A 16,886-nucleotide genomic window follows, 5' to 3' on the forward strand; every position below is an offset into this window, starting at 1 on the left:
ACTTTTAAAGACTGCAGTAATCTGAAAAATAAAACCCTGAAGAGTGGCATTTAATATGTTTAATGAAACATAGACTCTTAAATAAATATTCTTTGATTTTCAAAGACAGAAAGACCTATAGTGAATTATATTTATACATTAGGCATTTTTTAAAAAGTGCATCAAAGTGCTTGTGAGTATTTGTTCTGTCTAGGTCATAAAGTCAAAAGAAAATATATCAAAAGATCAGACAAAAACACACAAAACCTTTGCACATTTGAACTGCTTAGCAAAGCTCAGATGATGAGCTTTTGGTTGCCTCACATAAACTCAAAATCATGACATATACCACAAGCCAAAAAACGAAATTTTGTCAAACAGCGTTTATATCATGGATGTTGCCTTTAAAGTGTTTCTGTTATGTGTGCTTCTATGCATATGATATACATCTCTTTGTAGACATCTTTTACCTCACCTACTCACATCAATCTCTGTTTCATCTCCCAGGCCCTCTCACTGAACCAGTCCTTAGTTCTCCCAATAACTGAGCGTTCTGCTGAAAGCACTAAACAAAGTCTGGCTAGTTTTGGCTGGTTTCTCTCCAGATAGTTCTGTGTGTCTCTCTGCAGCTGGTCCAAGGCCTGCGGCCGGTTCTCGTCAAGCGACACATCAGAGCTCAGCATGGGGTTGAAGCGGAAGTAGACATCTGGGGCCAGCAGGTCATCTAAAAGGGTGTGAACCCCTTCAGTGTCAGTGGCACTGCAGATCAGATTGCTGATTTTGGCCCTCAGGCTCGTGGAGGTAGCAGGTCCCTTCTTAGCACTGTCATAGCGACCTGTGCCCAGGGACAGCACACATTGGAAGTCCTGGTTTGGCCACAGCAAATGGCTTTCATGGACAGCCACGGCACAGGGATTGTTCAGGGTGATTCCACCATCCTAATAAGACACAAATTAATCTATAAAGCCGAGAAATTAGCATTTTGTTCAAATCAAACCTGCACAAAAAAGCTTAAGAAAAAAAGCCTGAATGATTAGAACTCCTTTAAAGTAAAACAAATACAATATCAACAGAGGTTCTTATATTTTTGATTTAAGAATTGTAGAAAAGTATTAAGGTGTGAGTGATAGGAAAGGGAGCGACTGGCATTTTTCTTTTTTCCTGAACGGAATGCGATATGTTGAATTGGGTTTTTGTATGGAATTTGTATCCAACCAAAGACTGTATATAAAGGATGACCATAGTGTGTTGACATCACTGAAAAGCTCCTACAATGATGCTTTTATACTGTTTAACACTTGTTTGGAGCTTTTTTGCACATAAGGTCTTGTAAACCAACTCCATTAATGCTATTTCACTTACGTTCTTACACTGAAGATTGGGGCAGGCACACACATCACTGCAATGATGTGTGTGCCTGTATCATTGCAGTGATGATGCAGGCAGTGATGATGCAGGCACACACATCTATTATGTGTGTGCCTGCATCATCACTGCAATTCACCAATTTTTGTGTTCACTTCATTGACTGTCATTAGAAAAAAGATTAATGGCTAACAATTGCCACTAGTTATTGGGGCGTTTTATTTATTAATGTTTTTTTTTTTCTTAAAGCAAAAAGTAAGGTTAACCTTCACCCCCTTCATAGTCCTTCAGTTAATCACATGTTTATTTCGCCTATTCACGTTTGAGACAAAACAAGGACATGTCAACATTGGAAACTGTCATTAACAACCTGGTGAATGTCATTTTCTAAGGTAAACTCCTGGAAGTATCCTGGGGCGGCTGACGATGCCCTCACTGCCTGCCACATCTGGTAGCCTGAGCCTCCTGCGTAACGGCTGAGAGAACCTGGTTTGTGGTTATAGTTGCGGAAGACAAAAGCCTTAGGGCTGGTACCCCAGTTTACCACTGTGCTGACTGCAGAAACCTGAGCAGACACCAACAAAACCAATTGTTAAAGCTGTGCAAGCTCCAGTTTTTAAGCTGGAATCAAAACATGGAATCTCACCACAGCGGGGTGCTCCAATACAGCAGCTTGGAAGTCCTTTTATTGGTGTTCTGTGAAAGTGCAATATTCTTACCTTGGGACTGAAGAAATCTCTGGCTGTTTTAATAAGTACTCTATCACCTAGCTTCTCTCTAATGAGAATGAAAACAAGCAGTGTCTTATTAACTTGTTAAAAATTTACTCCTTTGAAGGACTGAAGCACATTTAATGTGTCTCTTATGTGCAAACCGGAGTATCGTCTCCCAGGTCTCAGTGTTATAGTAAGAATGGCTCCAGCCCATCTTCACAGTACCAACCAGCGGGTTTTGCCGGAATACTTCAGAACCAAAACGACGATACATGTCAGCACACTCTTCTATAGAAAAACGGGCCAAACCCAACATGAAGGCTAGGACAGCACCTTCAACAAACAGATGCGGAGACATGCATTTTAAATAGAGTTGTAGATTCAGACAGGCATGCATTAAAATGTTAGTCTCAGTTTACTATATGTCACCTGTGCTCACTCCACAGATGTAGTCAAACAGCTGGTGAATCTTTTTGCCTGTTTGATCCTCCAACAGCTTTAATATCTGAAGAGGCACAACACCTCTGAAAAATGCAAAGAAAAAGGAAAACATAAACCCCCAGAAATATGAACACATTAGCATAGTCATACACAGAACCAGTGGATACCATCAGGCACAGCTTAACCTTTATATACTGTTTGGCTCAAATTAAACCCATTTTGACATTTAACAGCAGTAAAAACACAATAAATGTATTTGATTGATTTTTCCTGGAGTGACCCAAAATACAAAAGAAACGCAAATGAAAAATATTTGTAGTTTGTACAGGTGCTTCAAATCTTTCTGCACAGAGGCTGTACCAGGTCAGATTTCACCTATATGTATTCAGATGGATTTTAGCCTAACCGACATGGATCAAATCAAAGAAAAGGGTGGTTTTGAATGATAGAGTTCAAGGAGGTACTTTACCACTTCACATACAAGTAATACCTGTGATCCACAGTCCAAAGATATACATGCTAGGTTAACTGGTAATTCTGAATTGACCATGAATGTTAGCTAGTTATGGTGCTTAATGTGTACTAAACAAAATGCTTCATGAATGTGTAGTTAAAGTTGTTTTGAGTGCTTAATGATCTATTTTTTCTTACATTTACCTCGTTCCACCACCATCAATTGAGAGGACTCTTATGCCACGGCCTTTGACTGGATCCGCATATCCGATAAGAGCCAAAGTTTCTCTTAATGCAGCCTGAAGTTCCTGGTTATGTTCATAGTTCTTCCGTTGTCTCAGCATTGAAACTGCAATTTTCTCCTGGAAACAAAATCATGTTTTAAATTTAATGAGGTTAAAACAACTGTTAAATATAAGTATTTGTGTTTAATTCTCAACAGACCTTCCAGATTAAGGCTTTGCATGAGGGGTAGTGGATAAGGTGTTCATTGAGTGCTTCTACGCAGTCAGTCAGATCTTCTGGAGTAGAAGCCAGTCTCAGGCTATCAGCGAACACACATGTCATTTCATCTGCTTGTTTCCTATTCAAGACAAGCTGACAAACAAGCAGAATCGCATCAAAGTTCATTTTTATGTATTTTAGCCTCTTACTAATGAGAGCAGATTTTTATCTTACTTAGTTCATCAGGGCATTAACTGGGAATTAATGAAAATGTTACTTTAACTCACCTTTTTATTTAATACTGCCTGCGGGGCAGAGATGGCAGTTTTGGAGTTGCTTTTTCGATAAACACCCAGCAGTTCTGGAATGGTACTTGTGGGGTTGCAGAGGTAATCCATAAAAGATACACTCTTCAGTCTCTTGGGGGACTTCTGGGATTCAGTGTCCTCATTCACTCCACTTTGACCCTGGAAATACTGATTGATGTGTTGGGATGTTTGGAAATAGTTCTCACTGATTTTAGTTGTATTACAGCTGCTGTGGAAACTGCCTGCAGCTCCTGGGGTGATAGATTCTTCTTGCTTCAGTTGTAAACTGGCACTGTGAGTTTGTGAGGTGGATTGTGTTAAAAGGTGTTTCTTGTAAGTCCAATCCTTCTCTATGAGAGGTTGTTCTTTCGTATTCTGAGCTTCATCTGTTACTTTGGCACCAAAGTATTTATTAATGTGCCTTGCAAAGTGAAGGTATCCTTCCTCCCAGGTACTGGAGTTACTGTCGGGCTCCAGTGCTGCCTTTACTTGAGACTGTTTACCTCTGATTTGTATTTTTCGTCTCTTCTCCCTTCTGTTTGTCTCTTTGGAAGGAGGCTCCAAATTCTCCTGCTTTTGAACTTTTGCCAAACCCTGAGAGAAAACTGTGTTAATGTGATGAGCAACATAATTGTAACCCTCACCAAATCTTGTCGTGAGAGAGCTGATGTGAAATAACTGCAGTCCAGATGTTTCTTGAGTTGAATGACTTGTTACAGAGTCCCACTGTTTGTCCTTACATTTCAAGGTCTGTGTTGTGTCTTTGCTTTCAGGTATATTTTCCTCTGTGGCTGCTTGCTGACTTTGACTAATCCTCTGTGACCTGCAAGCATACTCTGGAGTAGACATGACAACACTGGCATTTTCAGACAGACTTAAAACTTCTTTTCTTTTGAAATAAATGTTAATGTGTCTGGACAATTGATTAAATGATTGACCAAGACACCCTCCAACCGAACTTAAAAGAGAATTGTTCTGAGCCTCGTCAAAAATCCCAACTGGAGCTTTGGCTTTGAAGACATCCTTATTAGAAGATGAATAAAAACGCAGAGCCTGAGGATGTCTCGCCTTTTCTGTAAGGTCTCTAAGGAGGCTATAAAAGGTAGAGGTTGTATCACTGTGCTTTACTTTTTTAAAAGTGGCTTTTGTTGCAAACCTGGAAGGTTGGGGAGGTGACAGCTGTAAATATCTATGTAGGTCAAGGCAGAGTGGTGCTTTAGTCAGACCATGGTCCTTTCTGAGAAGGTTCATTGTGTATTTATATTTGCTGTACAATTTCAATGTCCTGTTCACACAACATGAACACAATTTTGTGCTCAGGTAACGACCCATGTTGTCTTGATGAGCGGCACTCAGTCAAAGCCTAAATATCACTCAGCACTGAGTCAGCTTGCAGTGGCATATTCAGCAGGAATCTGGAAAAGTCAACAAAACATTTGAACAACAACTAAGTCAGCGCTACACAATAATGACGCTCTGTGGCTGCAGGAGTGTGTTAAACAAAATGCTTACATGACACATGATATTGACATGTTGAGCTTTAGTAGTCATACATGATCAGAAACTTTGCTAATTATAACAAAAAGAAGTTCAGCTCATGATAGTTTCGTCATTTTTACTTGTAAATCTAATTATGGGAAAGTTATGAGTCAAAGATGAAATATTAATACTAGGGATATTACATAAAATTATAAAATTATTGCATTCATGTTTCCAAAGCTTGTCTGCGCTGATGACATGCACATAAACAACTATAAACAACTCTGACTGATCAAACTACAGGCATCATGTTTTACAATAGCCTGGTGCCTTTCTTTCCTTATGCTGTCTCCACAAGAATGTAACATGAAACCTCCAGAAAAAAGCGTGGCCTATAAATAACTCTCTATGGTGTATCTGTACTTCCATATTTCCATTTTGACAACACACACACACGGCTTTGCCTGTAGTTAATCTCTTATCCTTATCAATAATGGTGGAATGGTTAATACCATGTAAAATGAAGTGCATGCACTAAGGTGGCTATACAAACTAAAAGGCAGACAGCTCGGGTATGCAATAATCAAACATCGACATAGGTTAAAGTCTTCCACTTAAGCAAGGAGAGGTCACGAATGACAGAAAATGTAACCTTGACAGAATATGTGTTGAAAGCGTACACACTAAAGATTTACCTGAAACATAACACCAAGTTTTCCTGTCTTCACAATTCCTCTTCGTGCAGATGCCTGCTCTCTAAAATCCAGAACAGCAGTTTTGACAGACTGTCAGAGTCGCTTTTTTTTTCTGCTGTGTTTTGACACTTGATTCAATCCTTCCTACACGCAGGACTTTAATCTCATTTGCTGGGCTGGGCTGGGGGTGTGTATGGGGGGTGCGAACTGGCTCGGCCAGTGTTCAATAAGACACACAGGCTTAAGGTCATGTGTTGTCACTGCTGACAAGCACAAGTCTAAAATTAGGGATGGGGTGACAGCTTAAGGTCTCAGTGAACTCATGTTGGGTGCTTTAAACATCACCACACATCACGCACACCAAACAGACAGAGCTGTGACTCATCACCGCAAACAGCACTCCAATTCTTAGAAGCTGTGCCCAAGCTGGAAGGTACATGTGATGCAAACAACTGGAAGTCTGCAGTTGTAAATGGATATTATGAAGTGTGCTCATGTTTTAAATTAGAGCCTGGATGTATGATTTAAATGGGCCAATGTTATTCAGCAAAAACAATTAAATATGTGCTTATGTGACCTTGTGTCATGTTCCTTCTTTGCAGCTGTGCCCAAGGAGGCAGAAGCAAGTCCCCTACCTAGAGCGTTCGATCCCTGGCGTGTATGTTCGGAGTATCGTCTCCCAGGTCTGTAAGTGTCCGTGTAAGTATCCTTGGGCAAAATACTGAACCCCAAATTTCCCCCCAGTGGAGCACGAGTGTGTTTGTGAATTTTATGCAAATTGCTTAGGCATGTTTGAATGGGTGAATGAAGCTTGTAGCAAGAAAACACTTCGAATGCTCAAATTGATTAAGTAAGAAGAAAAAAGTGCCACACAAGTAAATTCCATTTGACATTTACGCTGTAACCAACAGTGTTTTATAAACACTTTTGTCCTATTGCAGGATCTCATGTAATCTTTCACCAGCACATGCCGTTCTACACAGCTGTTTATTTTTGGTGAAACATAAGAGGAGGGGCTCACGTGTTTCTCTCCAGCACACAGACACTGACGTTACTTTCAAAACAATAGTCATAAAAAAGACATAAATAATCAGAGAGCTTCAGTAGTTTTGATTTTTTTTTTGTTAAACAAATCCACTAAATTTGACATTTCTGCTCGTATTTGTTCTTCTGGCTATGATCTGATCAGTTTGCTACAATTCAGCACAATTTCTAAAGAACGATTTCACTCTCGCAGACTTACAATGACATCTAGTGGCAGATTCTTGACAGTTTGGTTCTTAATCGGCTTTGAATGAACCGCTGTGCATGACAGGAAATTGATCATATTCCGCTTCAGTGACTTTGAGTCTTATCTCTGCACCATGTATATGATGAATACATGACAGTCCTTTACAGAACACACAATCCTTTCTGTCAAGAATGATTCTTTCCATGTACAGCAAAGCTTTTTTCTTTTTTAAAAATCTGTTTCCATAGCCACTATCTTGGGTCTGACTGCCACCTCCCCAGTGATTTTGTTAGAAGTAAGATTGGACCAATCTGCTGATACGAATACACACCAGAGGAAGAATAAAAATCATGACAAAATGCTGTTATCAGTCAAAAACAGATTTTCAAACTGCATTTAATGAAACCTGTACATCCAGAAATATTTCTTTGAATACATTCATCTTCAGCTCTATTTTACAGTTGTAATTTTATCTCTGCATCATTGTTGTTATTTTAAATTACTTTAGGTGAACTACATAACCAACATAACCATTTTTTACAGGATTATCAGCATGATATTTATGCAGTTCTTCATATATTTACAGTACTTATAAAACAGTGCTGGAGCGTCAGGGTATTTTCTTTTCACAGCGTCCTGTGGTGCACTCCTCTCCACGTCCGGTCCACTTTAAGCGGTTCCTGGCAAAGATGTCATAGGATTTGTCCATCAATGGTCTCACAGGTGACCACATCATAAAGCGACCCAACCAACCGAGGCCTACGGCGCTATACATGACTGCAAACGCTGGGACTCCGCTGTGAACCTGGTAACACACAGCATGAAGGTGCATAATACAACACTTGGGTTAAACTGCATATTGTGAGGTTCATTAAAATCTTGGTTAAATAATCACCTTGTCTTTCTTATCAATCACGTGCATTTCCTTCATGGCCATCTCATAGGTGATAGCCTTGTATTTTGTTCCATCATAACCTGGCAGAGAGATATCAATGAAATGTACTTTCTCAGGCCGGTTTCTCTGCAGAAACTGGAGCAAACGGATCTCAGTCACACATATTGGACAAAGCCCATCATACAGAACCTGGAAAAGAGTGGAGAACAGACATTTACATGAGGAATTGTCTGATATTTTATCCCTAATTTTCCAAAATTCAGTTAAACTTGAAGGATATCAATCCTGTTGGGAGGCATAAACCCTTGTGGATTCATTTAACCTGCTTTGGTTCAAATGAAAGTACAACAGTTGCATTGGAGAAGCAGCAAAATGGTGAGACTGTTGCTCTCCCCATATCGCTCCTGACTGATATTTCTCTTTCCTTTTTGCTAGTTTCCTTGTCTCTACTGGTAGCGTTAGATGGTACTTGCAGCCCATTCAGGTTGCACAGGTAGTTCCATATACTAATATGCCATCACAAGATGGTTTACAGTCTCAGTCTCAGCACAGGAGAGTGGAGGACATATAGGAGACGGGCTGCTACACAAGAAGAGCTGGACAGGGTTGCACAAGGGCATCAACGCAGCAGCAGGAGAGATAACTGCGCCTTTGTTCGAGGAGGAACAGAGCCCTTGAGAATGACCTACTTGTGCCAGCTTTTGATCAAACTGTAAGAAGAACCAGACTCCACGTGCATGACATGAGGGCCTGACCTTGCAGCTCAACTGAGTTTACCAAAGAAAAGCAGGACTGGCAGGTCCACCGATGGACCCCATTCACAAATAAATGCAGGTTCACACTGAACACATGTGACTGACATGAGAGATCATAATCTTTTTTCAAAAAGGCATGTTAACCTTGATGAGATTACCTCATTAATAGTCATTACATCAAAGATCCTGAATGATTTGAATTTGGCCCAGGAAAACGTCCATCAACTAAAAATTGAGTTGCGTATTGCCACAGCGTTGTCTTAAGTTAACAACGTTCAAAGTGCAACTTTCATTTTGCTCAGCTGGCACAGATACTACCACACAGTGAGGACAAGGTCAAAAATGAGTCTTACACATGTAAAATAAGCGTTATGAAATCGTAAGCGTGGTTTTAAATCATTTTATATTATACTGCCAAACTGGAGACTAGTGATGGGACGTTCTGTATCGAGGCTTCGGAGCGTGTGTCGAGTAATGGAGGGGGCGTTTCCGCGAAGCGCGTATCGAGGCTTGCTTCATTTATGGGAGGAGCTGAAAATGATGACGTCCGAAGCCTCGCTGCCCGGCTGTACCACGTGACTGGTTCATGAAGTGGTTCGAACTTTGCCGCGAGATATGACAGCGATATAAACCCCTCAGACTTCATTCAAAAATGTGGGTGTTTGATGGAGAGTTGCGGTTAGTGAGAGTTTGGAGACCGTTTGGAGGTTTATGAGAGTGAGGAGAGAAAGTCAGGAGAGAATGGAGCCAGCTAAGAAGAGGAGGATGTCCTCCCCTGTGTGGGAACATTTTGATCTTATTCCTCCCAACAAGGTATGTAAATTTCTACAGAAGATGTATTTTCATGATACTGATGGTGCAATACAATTTATGTTGAGCTGTCTTGACTTTTGTACAAGGTGAAGTGTTTTCTATGTGCCAGGGAGCTGGGATATAACAACAACACCTCATCCATGCTTAGGCACTACAGAGCTTTGCATGAGAATAAGGGGGACACCGATTGTGGAGCAAGACCAGGTGAGCCATCAAATGCCATGATAATATAGCATGCAGTAATGTTACTAAATGATATAACAATATTATACAACTGTTATAAGTTACGTATGTGATATTTATATTTGTGCTTTATCTTTATTGTCTTTCCTCAGGAGAACAATCTCAAATAGATGAAGACCTGGTCAGCATGGTGATTGAGGACTCCCAGCCATTTAGCATTGTGGAGGACAAAGGATTCAAAAGATTTGTTAAATCATTAAATCCTAGCTATGTTCTCCCCACTAAAAAGGTCATAAAAGCAGTGAAAATTTAGTTTTTACAGAATAAAATGTGAACAGGCAGGACTGAGGCTCAAAGCCTCAGTGTGTAGCTGTCCATACCTCAACGTTACAAAAGCACAACCACTGTCCACACCCCAACCACACCTCACCTCACAGTAAATGATCATTTCCATTTCAAGCATTTCCAAATAATCATTTCCCATACTGCCACTATAAATATACACAGTATACTGCCATCACTACAATATACATGTTTTACACACTCCTTTTGTTGTTGACATTTACAGGCTGTGTGCAAAATGCCACACTCTTCAAATTCATGCCAGCTATTATTTTTACGTCCAGTAGGTGTCCTGCTAGAGCAAATGAAGCTTCATGAAGCTTCGCGTTGGGGTGAACCAATTGGATGAAAAGCTTCAGTGCTTCATGGGGCTTCATCTGCCCATCACTACTGGAGACGTTTCAACCAGTAACGCGGAATCATTTACTTTACAGGGTTTACATATTAACCAGTATATTATCCTAAAAACGGTTTACCCGTTTTACAGACCGCTAACTAAAATTTTAAAGACAAGTTTAGCAGAAACAGAGAGACAGTGGGAGCAACTCACCCTGACACCAGCAGACTCAGAACTGAAGGTGCGATGCTGATGTTTGCAGAGCACAGATGTTACTCTTGAATTTACACAACTGGGCAATCTGGCTAAACCCGAAGTCAAACATGTTCTCACTTTTGAAAACATCTGAAGCTACAAATGGCTACACAGCTCTAACTTGCACTGGAATCAACCCGACTTTTCCCCAACTAACAACCAGATTATACAAGCGTTTGAATAACTCTTGAATAACTTCTTCTTCCCCCTTTGAGGCAATCTAGGCTTTGTTTTATTATCGCCATCTAGTGGACTGGAGTGCGAGAAGTTCCCTGACTTACGTCTACAAACAGAAATGCTGAGTATTTATTTACATTTCCACATTCCATGTTTTTGTACGTTTAGTTTTCAGTTTGATTTTTTATTTTATTTTTACACACATCTAATTAGCCAACTGAACAGGCTTTAGAACTGGGAAAAAGGAGATTTTAGTGACTTTGCAGGTATCCAGGTGGCTGGTCTGAAACTGCTTGGATCACACAACCATAAAGAGAATGGTCAAAAAAAAGAGAAATATCCAGTGACCACCAGTTTTCCGAGTGGAAACTTGATTGATGAAGTTGATGCCAGAGGTGCTTTGAGCCAAAATGAAGCATTTCAAATAACCACTGATTACAACCAAGGCATGGAGAAGAGCATGTCTAAATGCTCAACAAGTTAAAGATTGAAGCAGATGGGTTAGAGCTGCAGATGACCACACCTGGTGCCGGTTGTGAAAGATAAGGACAGGAAAGGGATGCTACAGTTTGAACATCTTTACCAAACTTGACACACTTTGAGACCTTTAGTACCAACTGAGCAGACTGGTTTCTCTGGCACACTTTCCAGATCTTAAGCCAACAGAGCATATCTGGGATGTGGTAGAACCGGAGATTCACATCATGTTTGTGCAACATCATATCTGCTGCAACTGTGTGATGCTAACATACTTTTATACACTAAAATCTCAGAGGAATGTTTCCAGCACCTTTGTATGATCTATGCACGCAGTTCGGAAAGAAAAAAGTGGCCCGACTCTGGCGTACCTAATGAAGTGGTTAGTGAGGATATGTCAGCTGTTTAATTTCCTTAAATTCTAATCCATAAATTGTAATTATTATTCTCTCAGTTGAATTTTATGTAGTGTTTGTTGTATTTCTTTCAAAACATGTGGTTTGCAGTCTCAATAGCTGATTAATGAGGAGGTTGAATTGGAGCACATTATCGCTCAGCATCTAGACATCTTTAAATAACTCATGAAAGAAAAAAAACAGAGCTCACAGCACCTCTAAAAGATACACCAATAATCCATACCGGATTAATTTGCATATAAACTAGGGATTTTGTGCTAAGCTGAAAGAATATCCAGTGACTACATCAATTTAAACAACTCATAATTTTAAGAAAATAAAATAGAGACCAATTATTTCCAGCATTCACATTCAGCAACCACATGGCCCAACACTGCTGACATTGAATTTGTAGCCAGCGCTGTTTTTCACAACATGTACAAAACACAGTTTTTCAGTTAATTAAGTTTTACTTAATCAAAGCGTGCAGACAAACCATAAAATTAAGAAAGCCTTCCTAATATTGTATAAGTCCCTCCCACATGTACTGAAAAAACAGCTCTGGGGATCTAGTTAGATTGGCACGAAGTTCCAAGCATTTTTTTTTTCAGTTAGCCCTGCTGAGGGAGACCCCCTGCCATCGGGGGGTGCCATTGTATTGGGGGCATGACATCAAAACATAAATCCCAGCTTTAAAGGTTTCCCAAAAGAGCATGTCATTTTGACCAACCCACCTGCAGTGCACAAACACATAGGAGTAGACAAACACCGCTTACATGAGTTCAAAGGGCCTCGGCAGTAAAACCAATGTATGTCTATGAAAGGGTCGTATGTTAAAAGAAACATATTTTAGCAGTTGAATTACACTTCCTACAAGCATTTATTGTCATCAATATCTAGTGCTTGGCTATTGCTCTATTTTGTATGGCCACTCATATTTTGCATCACAGCACACGTGATGAGATCAAAGAGCTTACAGCAGAGTGAACTCTGTCCCAGTGCAAGACTGTGTCACATGGACTGAGTTCATAGACTTTGCGATACAGTTTCAAGGACTGGGCCGAGGTGAGGTCTTGTGAAACTTATAATGGATGCAAAATATGTGAATCTAACTCTTTCTTTGAAAAGTTGCACTTGTTTATTTTCTGTTCACTTATTTTTGCTGTTCCCACTTTCTAGCCGGAGAATTGAACATGCCCCCCGCAGCAGCAACCAATCTAGGCTACACCCCACCAGACGGAGGCTGGGGCTGGGCTGTCGTCTTCAGCGCTTTCATCTCCATAGGATTCTCGTATGCCTTTCCTAAGTCCCTCACCATCTATTTCAAGGAGATTCAGGAATATTTTTCAGTTTCCTACAGTGAGATTGCCTGGGTGTCCTCAGTCATGCTTGCTTCTATGTATGCAGGAGGTTAGTGGCCGTCATACTTCAAGTATTGGCACATTCCCAAGCAGCGTATCCCATGACCGGATTTGTCAAGAAAAATTTGTCCCTCAGAACGTTACCAAAAATGTAAGATATTTCTCTCCTGTGTGCAGGCCCTGTCAGCAGTATACTGGTCAATCGCTATGGCAGCAGACCTGTGGTTATAGTTGGCGGGGTCCTGGTTTGCACTGGCATGGCTCTCGCTTCTTTTGGAACTAATATAATACATCTGTACCTCTGTGTTGGAGTAATTGGAGGTAAATTATGTTTCCTTTTTTTGTTAACAGTCAGATAGGCTAGTCCAACAATTTAAAAAACTATCCTTTAAAACGATTCACTTTCTTACAGTGCACATGTTCAATTCAGTTTTGTGTTATTTTTCTGGTATAGCTGTTTCTGTCCTTTATAATGTTTGCTTTATGATACCTGGTTGTAACTGGACTACACTGAAGGAAGGAGTGGTTGTGTTGTAACTCTCATTCAGTCTTTTACTATCAGGATCAATCCACAGGGATTGTTTATGTCCCTGTGTAAAGCAGAGTTGGTCGTTCAGTGCAGCGAGTGCAATGACCCTTATGATATAATATAAGTTATAATCCCCTCTTACAACATCAAAGCAATGTTTAGATTTGGGTAAAACCTTTTTTGTCCTGTTAATTCAGGTGCATTTGGAACATCCACACATGCACATGTGCAGGCAAAACCACACGATCATTTTACTAACTGAGAGCAAACAAACCTCTCAGACTTTAAACCTAATCTTTAATCTAGTAGCACTGCACCAGTCAGAGTCGTACAGAAAAGAAATGCCCAAACCATGGGACTAGTTATATTTTTTTTTCTGTAAACAAATCATCACCGATATAAAACTAATGTCACAGATAATAATAAGAGGTGCATTCAACTGTCTAAAAGTACTTTTTAAACTGATACTTTAGGCACTTTATTCAAAATATTCTAAAGGGAATAATTCATAAATTACTGTGTGTAATTTTAACCTTATTTTTAACAGGTTTTGGTCTCGCCTTGAACTTGCAGCCCTCCCTGACGATCATAGGCACTTACTTCCAGGTCAAAAGGCCCATGGCCAATGGACTCGCTATGACTGGAAGTCCGGTTATTCTCTCCACTCTGGCGCCTCTCAATCAGTTTCTGTTTGATTCCTTTGGTTGGAGGGGAAGCTTCCTCATCCTGGGATCCATTGTTTTGAACTGCTGTGTAGCTGGTGCTTTGATGAGACCAGTCAACAAAAACATACCACGGAAAACAATAGATGAGTCATCAAAGTGTGAAAGCGAAGCTCAGGAACACGCTGCTGCTGAAGACACCACTACCCACTCCGATAACCTTCAGACTGAAGATCAAAGTGAGAGCAAGGGTCACAGCTTTGTGCAGAAATTCATAGATCTCTCACTTTTCAGACACAGGGGCTTCCTCATTTATCTAATTGGTAATGTGGTCTTGTTTTTTGGCTTTTTTGCACCTGTGGTTTTCATGGCTCCATATGCCAAACATCAAGGGATTGATGAATATTCAGCAGCTTTCTTGCTCTCCATTTTTGCTCTGGCGGACATGTTCATTAGACCGACAACTGGCTTAGTTGGCAACACCAAGTGGATCAGGCCGAGAATACAGTATTTTTTCAGTTTTGCTGTTTCATACAATGGCGTATGTCACCTAATGTGCCCACTGGCGTCTGGCTATACGGGCCTAGTTGTATATGCTGTCTTCTTTGGTTTGGCATTTGGGATGCTTTCTGCACTCCTTTTTGAAGTTCTAATGGACCTTGTTGGAGCTCCTCGTTTCTCCACTGCTGTTGGACTTGTCACCATTATTGAGTGTGGGCCAGTGCTTCTGGGACCTCCAATGGCAGGTTTGTGGTGTTTTTTTTCTTCTCTTTTTTTCCATTGAATTGTGATTTTGATTATACACATAAGCAAAGTATAGAAATTTCCAAGATGGAGTTACTAACAGATTATGTGTGTTCTCTTTCAGGAGCTTTGGTTGATTATTTTGGTGATTACAAATACATATATTATGCATGCGGTGTATTCATGCTGGTTTCTGGCATATTTTTCTTCGTTATGCATTACTACAACTATAAAAAACTGGATGAGGAGCGCGGAAAGAGCAAAGCAATGGAGACAAGGAATTCTGACGAGGCAGTACAACTAAAAATGAACCAGGCTGATAGAACGATGAATGAAACAGATGAATGAACTTGCTGACTATGACTTTATTTCAGTGGATGCATACAAAATGACACTACAAAGGCTTTTTATGCAGTATGTAAATGTATTTTGTACCTTAAATGACTTAGTTAGAGTAGTTAGACTTTTACATATTTGCAGATTCACATTTGTTATTTTGTAAATGCTCATATTACGTATATTATTATTATTACAGTGTGTGGCATATGTAACTCTCATGGATTTGTTAATAAATCTCCAGGAACTAACTATGTTCCTTCTAATGCAATCCTTATGGCTTTATAAACTTAAGCAGTTCATTTGGTTTCTTCATCAATTAAATAATAATAAATCTTCTGACTCTTATTTCTGAATAATGTAAGAAAAGAAGTCCAAACCCACATGCAGTCACAGTTTAGTGTTACTAAACTGTGTTACTTATTACCACTAGATGGCACTGAACCCTATCACATGAAAACTGAAGCCACACACATCTTTTCCATTAAACTTCAATTAAACAACAGGCATCCTCATGCCTCGGGCTCAGTTCTCTACAGCATCGCTTTCCATAATCTGGGTCATGACCCCCGGCCCAATGGGAAGATAGCTATTTTGAATAGTTTACAACATTTGCAACAGTAAAAACAAAATTTAGGTGTCTGTTGTGAAGACTGCAGTTTCTGACTTAAATAGCTTCCCTGAAATCCTTCTCACTCTAAAAAGGCGAAAGGAAGATTCATTCTTTATGTTCTAGTCTACAGTAAAACACATTTTGAATGTCATGGGGATCTGTAAAAGTTGTTTCACTGCAGCATAGCTTCAGTGAAGTCATAAAAATTCAGTATGAAGTTATGGAAATATTTGAGAATTAACTTTTAAATAAGTGTGGTGAACCCAATGTGCATTTAATAAGATTGGATTTGCAGGTGTGGCTGAGGAAATGAAACGCTTTACTTATCCTCACAGACATAGAAAAAAATGTATTGTGCATATAACACATTTAAGCTGTAGGTCAGACCTTTAGATATGTGAATGTGAATCTGCAATGAACATATACATTGCTGTCATATGGACACTCAAGACAGGTCAGCCCGTCTCTCCATAGGTCAACCTTTCTCTGCACACACATCATGATTTTAAACCCTTAGAATTCATCCTCAAGCACTAATGCAATACAAGATTCATGTGCAAGCCATAAAAAATGAACAATGCTATTATTACAGATGTATGCTTAAATGATCCATCCTCATCATGTGCCTGTAAGGTGCATATTGACTCCCTTTCTGGATGAACAAAAATTGCTCATGTGAGTGAATCAATACTTTAATGTATAGTGTAAAGTAATGTTACTTAAAAATCAGATAAACAGTGTAAATCCCTTTGTTATGGCTGAATGAACTTCTTTTTGGATTTTAGTCCAATTTCAGTCAACTAGGCATCATTTGATCAGATCCAGTTTGGGCAAAAGTAGCAACAATGAAAGTCTGATTGACTTTGGGTTGTTTTGATCCAGTTTTAATGGTATGAGAATCTAA

The 16,886-nt window shown here is 39.8% G+C and overlaps 4 protein-coding genes across 6 annotated transcripts; 2 read left to right on the top strand and 2 right to left on the bottom strand.

Annotated features, from left to right (window-relative positions):
* Positions 1 to 44: 44 nt before the first annotated feature.
* LOC146684620 (calcium-independent phospholipase A2-gamma-like) lies at positions 45 to 6,105 on the bottom strand. Its single transcript, XM_085443542.1, has 9 exons — positions 5,878 to 6,105; positions 3,683 to 5,118; positions 3,396 to 3,548; positions 3,156 to 3,313; positions 2,487 to 2,581; positions 2,219 to 2,390; positions 2,064 to 2,121; positions 1,715 to 1,909; positions 45 to 917 (listed from the first exon to the last, which is right to left on the bottom strand). The coding sequence occupies exons 2-9, from the start codon at positions 5,033 to 5,035 to the stop codon at positions 459 to 461; spliced, it is 2,643 nt and encodes an 880-aa protein (XP_085299668.1). The 5' UTR covers positions 5,036 to 5,118; positions 5,878 to 6,105; the 3' UTR covers positions 45 to 458.
* Positions 6,106 to 6,227: 122 nt separating this feature from the next.
* On the top strand, positions 6,228 to 15,707 carry LOC146684621 (monocarboxylate transporter 2-like). Of its 3 annotated transcripts, XM_085443545.1 has the most exons (7): positions 6,228 to 6,310; positions 6,480 to 6,576; positions 7,741 to 7,934; positions 12,917 to 13,147; positions 13,276 to 13,419; positions 14,175 to 15,035; positions 15,158 to 15,707. In XM_085443545.1, the coding sequence occupies exons 4-7, from the start codon at positions 12,931 to 12,933 to the stop codon at positions 15,379 to 15,381; spliced, it is 1,446 nt and encodes a 481-aa protein (XP_085299671.1). In that variant the 5' UTR covers positions 6,228 to 6,310; positions 6,480 to 6,576; positions 7,741 to 7,934; positions 12,917 to 12,930; the 3' UTR covers positions 15,382 to 15,707. The 3 variants fall into 3 exon arrangements, with proteins under 3 accessions (XP_085299671.1, XP_085299672.1, XP_085299670.1); XM_085443546.1 differs by lacking the exons at positions 6,228 to 6,310; positions 6,480 to 6,576 and having other exon boundaries at positions 7,730 to 7,934; XM_085443544.1 differs by lacking the exons at positions 6,228 to 6,310; positions 6,480 to 6,576; positions 7,741 to 7,934 and adding an exon at positions 12,717 to 12,802.
* LOC146684622 (uncharacterized) lies at positions 7,487 to 10,902 on the bottom strand. The gene is made up of 3 exons (XM_085443547.1): positions 10,647 to 10,902; positions 8,004 to 8,192; positions 7,487 to 7,913 (listed from the first exon to the last, which is right to left on the bottom strand). The coding sequence occupies exons 1-3, from the start codon at positions 10,776 to 10,778 to the stop codon at positions 7,719 to 7,721; spliced, it is 516 nt and encodes a 171-aa protein (XP_085299673.1). The 5' UTR covers positions 10,779 to 10,902; the 3' UTR covers positions 7,487 to 7,718.
* On the top strand, positions 9,240 to 10,089 carry LOC146684623 (uncharacterized). The gene is made up of 3 exons (XM_085443548.1): positions 9,240 to 9,571; positions 9,658 to 9,775; positions 9,907 to 10,089. The coding sequence occupies exons 1-3, from the start codon at positions 9,470 to 9,472 to the stop codon at positions 10,065 to 10,067; spliced, it is 381 nt and encodes a 126-aa protein (XP_085299674.1). The 5' UTR covers positions 9,240 to 9,469; the 3' UTR covers positions 10,068 to 10,089.
* Positions 15,708 to 16,886: the final 1,179 nt, after the last annotated feature.

The sequence above is a fragment of the Copadichromis virginalis genome, linkage group LG20, assembly GCF_057382275.1.
Source record: "Copadichromis virginalis isolate Kocher_CV1m ecotype Utaka linkage group LG20, C_Virginalis_male_GT1.1, whole genome shotgun sequence".
NCBI lineage: Eukaryota > Metazoa > Chordata > Actinopteri > Cichliformes > Cichlidae > Copadichromis > Copadichromis virginalis.

Coding starts and splice junctions, on each gene's coding strand:
- LOC146684620 (XM_085443542.1), bottom strand. CDS start 5,035: ATGGGTCGTTACCTGAGCACAAAATTGTGTTCATGTTGTGTGAACAGG. Junction 1,910..2,063: donor GAGATTTCTTCAGTCCCAAG/GTAAGAATATTG, acceptor GTGTCTGCTCAG/GTTTCTGCAGTCAGCACAGT. Junction 918..1,714: donor TAGAAAATGACATTCACCAG/GTTGTTAATGAC, acceptor GTGTCTTATTAG/GATGGTGGAATCACCCTGAA.
- LOC146684623 (XM_085443548.1), top strand. CDS start 9,470: ATGAGAGTGAGGAGAGAAAGTCAGGAGAGAATGGAGCCAGCTAAGAAG. Junction 9,572..9,657: donor ATCTTATTCCTCCCAACAAG/GTATGTAAATTT, acceptor CTTTTGTACAAG/GTGAAGTGTTTTCTATGTGC. Junction 9,776..9,906: donor CGATTGTGGAGCAAGACCAG/GTGAGCCATCAA, acceptor GTCTTTCCTCAG/GAGAACAATCTCAAATAGAT.
- LOC146684622 (XM_085443547.1), bottom strand. CDS start 10,778: ATGTTTTCAAAAGTGAGAACATGTTTGACTTCGGGTTTAGCCAGATTG. Junction 8,193..10,646: donor CTGAGTCTGCTGGTGTCAGG/GTGAGTTGCTCC, acceptor ACTCTTTTCCAG/GTTCTGTATGATGGGCTTTG. Junction 7,914..8,003: donor TGATTGATAAGAAAGACAAG/GTGATTATTTAA, acceptor GTGTGTTACCAG/GTTCACAGCGGAGTCCCAGC.
- LOC146684621 (XM_085443545.1), top strand. CDS start 12,931: ATGCCCCCCGCAGCAGCAACCAATCTAGGCTACACCCCACCAGACGGA. Junction 13,148..13,275: donor TGCTTCTATGTATGCAGGAG/GTTAGTGGCCGT, acceptor TCCTGTGTGCAG/GCCCTGTCAGCAGTATACTG. Junction 15,036..15,157: donor TCTGGGACCTCCAATGGCAG/GTTTGTGGTGTT, acceptor GTTCTCTTTCAG/GAGCTTTGGTTGATTATTTT.